At 32.9% G+C, this 5,322-nt stretch overlaps 1 protein-coding gene across 3 annotated transcripts in view; it reads right to left on the bottom strand.

The window, feature by feature from the left end:
- Positions 1-651: 651 nt before the first annotated feature.
- Positions 652-5,322, bottom strand: part of LOC132101786 (CUGBP Elav-like family member 4) — a 67,368-nt gene continuing 62,697 nt past the window's right edge. For all 3 annotated transcript variants that reach the window (XM_059506998.1, XM_059506999.1, XM_059506997.1), the window contains 4 exons: positions 5,305-5,322; positions 4,297-4,377; positions 2,898-3,041; positions 652-799 (listed from right to left, as the gene is read on the bottom strand). The exon at positions 5,305-5,322 is cut by the window's right edge. In XM_059506998.1, the coding sequence (XP_059362981.1) occupies positions 672-799; positions 2,898-3,041; positions 4,297-4,377; positions 5,305-5,322 (371 nt within the window). In that variant the 3' untranslated portion in view covers positions 652-671. The remainder of the gene's footprint in view (positions 800-2,897; positions 3,042-4,296; positions 4,378-5,304) is intronic.

Here is a 5,322-nt window from a genome sequence, read left to right as displayed (position 1 = left end):
CCAGAGACAGAGACAGAGACAGAGACGGAGACAGAGACAGAGACAGAGACAGAGAAAGAGACGGAGACAGAGACAGAGACAGAGACGGAGACGGAGAAAGAGACGGAGACAGAGACAGAGACAGAGACAGAGAAAGAGACGGAGACGGAGACAGAGACAGAGACAGAGAAAGAGATGGAGACAGAGAAGGAGACGGAGACAGAGACAGAGACAGAGAAGGAGACGGAGACAGAGACAGAGACAGAGAAAGAGACAGAGACAGAGACAGAGACAGAGAAAGAGACGGAGACGGAGACGGAGACAGAGACAGAGAAAGAGATGGAGACAGAGAAAGAGACGGAGACGGAGACGGAGATGGAGACAGAGACAGAGACAGAGACAGAGACGGAGACGGAGACAGAGAAAGAGATGGAGACGGAGACAGAGACAGAGACAGAGAAAGAGACGGAGACAGAGAAAGAGACGAGACAGAGACAGAGAAGGAGACAGAGACGGAGACGGAGACAGAGACAGAGAAGGAGAGGGAGACGGAGACAGAGACAGAGACAGAGAAGGAGACGGAGACAGAGACAGAGACAGAGAAGGAGACGGAGACAGAGACAGAGACAGAGAAAGAGACGGAGACAGAGACAGAGCGCTCTCTGACCTGTGTGTGAAGCGCTCGATCAGGGTCAGTACGGCCGGTTGGCGTCCTTGGGCCGCTTCAGCTGGACTTTGAGCCTCTTCATGCCGATCTGAAAGCCGTTCATGGCCTGAATGGCTGCCTGAGCGCTGGACGGATTATCAAAGCTGACGAATCCTGAGAGACAAACACAGAACAATGCCATCAACAACTGCTGCAAATAACCACATTCATGAAGCAAACTGTGAGCGATGCAGAATAATGAAGCACAAGCCCTGCTGTAATGCACATTCACAAACTATTTCATCAGAGGATTCCTTACGAGCTCAAATATTTACTTCAAGTTGACTTGAAATTTAAAGTTAACTCTTCGATAATTGCACAACACACACGCATGTTCACAGTTTTTTATGATTTAATAGATTTCCTTTAACTTATGAACCCCTCTGCAATTCCCTCACAAACCCTAGTTTGGGAAAAACCCTGATGTAATGGCATGACAAAGAAAAATAAAATAAAATAAAATAAAATAAAATAAAATAAAAATTAAATTAAATTAAATTAAATTAAATTAAATTAAATTAAATTAAATTAAATTAAATTAAATTAAATTAAATTAAATTAAATTAAAAATGGCTTTCAGGATTTTTTTTTTAATCATTTTCAGGATTCACAGATGAATAGAAAGTTCAAAAGAACAGCATTTATTTGAAATATAAATCTTTTGTACCATTATACGTGTTTCTTCATCTTTAACTTTGAAGATGATTTTCTCAATATTTAGATTTCTTTGCTCCCTCAGATTCCAGATTTACAAATAGTTGTATCTCAGACAAATACTGTCTGATCCTAACAAACCACACATCAATGGAGAGATGATTTATTCAGCAAGAAACAGACCCTTGTGACTGGTTTAGTGGTCCTGGGTCACATTCGAGGGGCGTCTTCATGACAGAGTTTGAATGATCTGCGTCTCAGTCACAGACTGTACACGAAACAATCACCGAAGCACATCAGCGCAGCTTCAGAGAGTCAGTGTTCAGATAAACACGGTGATAAATGCAGACCGAGTCTAATTCCAGCGCCGGCTGACATAAGAGAGTAATGAGGGAGAATATGTTCCTCTTCACACCGGAGGAAGCTGATGAAAAAGACCTGATTTAATTTCCTTCCTGAGCAGCAGCTTTATCTGATTTTATCGCAGCTTTAAAGGAGCCGCAGGCTCAGAGCCACAGAAAAAACCACACGCTCCGGTCTGCCAACATCTTAATGAATAGAGGAAAATAAGGTTTAAATGTAAAGATGCAGGAAGAGACCTCAGCATGTGTCGGCGTGAAGGCATTATGAGGAATATAATGATGCACCATGCAGCTGTTATTATCAATAATAAAACAACAACTAAAACTATCACAACTCTGTTAAATCAAATAAAGCTTAATATACTGTATGTAAAAGGAAAAAATATTCATTTACCTTTGTGACTGACTAAATAAAGACCTACCTTTAAATAAATACTAAACTATTAAAAAAAACATTTGTTAATTAAAATATAGCTAAAAAATTAAATATATTTTATATATATATATATATTTGTTTTGTTTTTTGTGAAATAAGAAAGCTGAAAAAAAAAATATATAAAAATAAACTTACTGGTGAAAATTTAATTGAGAAAAAAAAAATTTAACTGGCAAGGCAAATTTATTTATATAGCACATTTCATACAAAATGGTAACTCAAAGTGCTTCACATAAAAAGGAATTAAAATAATCACAATAACCAAAAGAATTAAATTAAATTTTTATTAAATTAAATTAAATTAAATTTTTTTGTTTAAAAAAATATTTCAAATAAATTAAAACAGTTCAGAATAAATAAAAATATATAAATAAAATAAAATAAATAATAACTAAAACTGAAGTAAAACCAAAACAGCAATAAATAGAAATAAAATCTAAACAGTGTAATTGGGGGAAAAATACTTACAACAACGTCAAAAACACAAACAAACCAAATTACTGCAAATTAAACAGAAACTGAGAAATGAAAACTGGAAATGTGAAAATAAAAGCTAATGTATAATTCTTCTATAATACAATATACATCATACTCAAGCAGCGCTGATTATCAATCCTGAATAAAACTGTGACGTGAGGAAGATGATGGATATCAGAGGAATCCTTCGGCCGTGACGAGAGATAATCACATCTTGATTAGTGCCGACGCGGGAAATAAAGGCACTATGTGCTGAGTGAAGCGCGGCATTGTGGGAACTCACCGAAACACTTGCTCTGATTGGTGGCCCGGTCCACGAAGACTTTGGCGGAAATGACGTTGCCGAAGGGCAGAAACATCTGCATGAGCTCCGCGTCGCCGAACTCTTGTGGCAGGTGGTAAATAAACAGGTTACAGCCCTCAGGTCCTGAGACACACAGATGAGATTACACACAGAGCTGTACACAGAAGGACTGATCTCAGTCTTCCAGTGCTTGGCAGAGATCGTGTGCATGACAAACACTGTCAAATTAAAATAGAGTGAACGATAAATATTAACCATAAAAAAAATAGCAAAATAAAAGAGAAAATATACAAATACAAAATAAATATATATTCAATATAATAAAATATTTATACAATAACATAGAAATACAATAAACTAAAAATTAAATAAAAATAATATTAAAATCCAATTAAAACCAAATATACAAATAAATTAAAATCAAACAAAATAACAGAAAATATCAAATCGCATAAAATATTAAATTAATTTTAATTAAATAAAAATGTATAGATTCATTTTAAAATCAAACTGCTGATAGAGTATTGACAGTAGAATAATACATTAAGACAAAAATATATAAAATATAAAATAAAATGTTATATTAATAGCGAATCAAATAAAAAAATTACAAAACATAAAATTAAATAAAGGAATAAAATAAAATAATGTTACAATAAAACTAAATAAAATGGAGCAAATGATAAGAATGAGCATAAAATAATGTTTAATGTTAAAATAAAATAAAACACTAAAAAAGACAAGACAAAATAATATATATATGTATAAAATTAAAAAATATATATTCAATATAGAATCAAGCAAAACTTAAGAATATACAAAAATTAAAAACAATAAAAATATATTAAAATAAATGATAAAATAATATAAAAAACACAACAACACAAGACAAAACTAGTTAATTCTTAATTCTTATTAAACAGTGCTAATGGAGTAAACAAGAATTATTAGTAATATCATAAAAGACAAAAATAAAATAAAACGATAAAATAAGACAAAACATAAGATTAATCAAAACTTTTTTTTTATTAAAACCAAATCAAATAAAGCAAGATGATACATAAATAAAATATAAAACAAAGTAAAAGTCAAAACAAACAACAACTTATTAACAGTAAATTAAATTAAATCAACTAAATGCAATTAATCTTGACAAACTCATTCTTCAGGTCTATGACTCAAGCATTGATTTCTGACAACAGACATGTAGTGATAATTGTTTCATCTCAGGAATACGATATGCTAAATGAATTCTTTCCAGCTACATACAGGATCCTGAGCATGGATGAAGGTCTGATGATTTCTGCTCAGGCTCTGGTGTGATTTCTCAGAGCAGTTATCACCTGTCAGTCACCTGAAGGGGCGGAGTCTCACTAACCTTCCCGCTGTTGCTGGGGGATGATGGCTGGTTGCTGGGGAAACGCTTGGCTGATTGGCGCATAAGCGGCAGGATAGGCTGCTGTAACCCGGAGAGAGAGAGAGAATCACATTAATATTCCTGAATTTAACACATCAACTTACAGCACTGACACTGAATACATGAATAAAAATCATCATCATCATCGGAGCTCCGACTCACCTTCCACCTTTTTTCTTTATAATTGAGGGATTACAGTAATTCACATTTTATTCATGCTGTATGCAAAAAAACAAAAACAAAACAACAACAACAACAAAAAACTACAACCTTACATTAAACAAACATTAGAAATAAAAGCTAACTAAAATAAGTTTAAACTGAATCACCAAAATGACTATATATATAAAATACATGAATTCTAATAAATTCTAAATTAACATTATTATTAATAAAAACTGTAATACTGTAATAACTGTAATAGAACTTAATTTAATTATAATTTAAAATATTAGTAAAAACTGTAATAGTATACAAAAAACACTAAAATAACACTAGTAAGTGGTGTAATATTAAAGTACATAAAGTTTACATAAAAAAATTAAAATATTAGTGAGAACTGTATTAATAGATACGTAATACTAAAATTACTGATAAGCATTGTGTTAAACTGTTGCATTTGTAGTTCATAAAACACTTTTTGCTAAACACAACACACACTTTTTTATGTAACTCAAACATCTAACAGGAATTAATATTATGGCGAAGGTGTTTGCAAATGTTTGCTTTTGAGATGTGTTTGTGATATTTTGAATGCAGTGCTTAATTTTGCAAGAGATTATGTGCAATTCTTGGATTTGTGTGTAAAGTTTTGAATATTTTTGTAAGCAGTTTAAAAACTGTAAAATGAAGTCACATGACAGTAAACTGTTGGTGGAAATGCTGATCCAGAAAACACATGAAGACATAGATTCTCAGAAAAAAAAAACCTTCAGGAGAGTTAAGAAAAACAAACCAACATAGATTCACCTGCATAGTGCTGCACAC

This window comes from Carassius carassius, chromosome 23 (genome assembly GCF_963082965.1).
Source record: "Carassius carassius chromosome 23, fCarCar2.1, whole genome shotgun sequence".
Lineage (NCBI taxonomy): Eukaryota > Metazoa > Chordata > Actinopteri > Cypriniformes > Cyprinidae > Carassius > Carassius carassius.
This window is presented reverse-complemented; position numbering and strand designations above follow the sequence as displayed.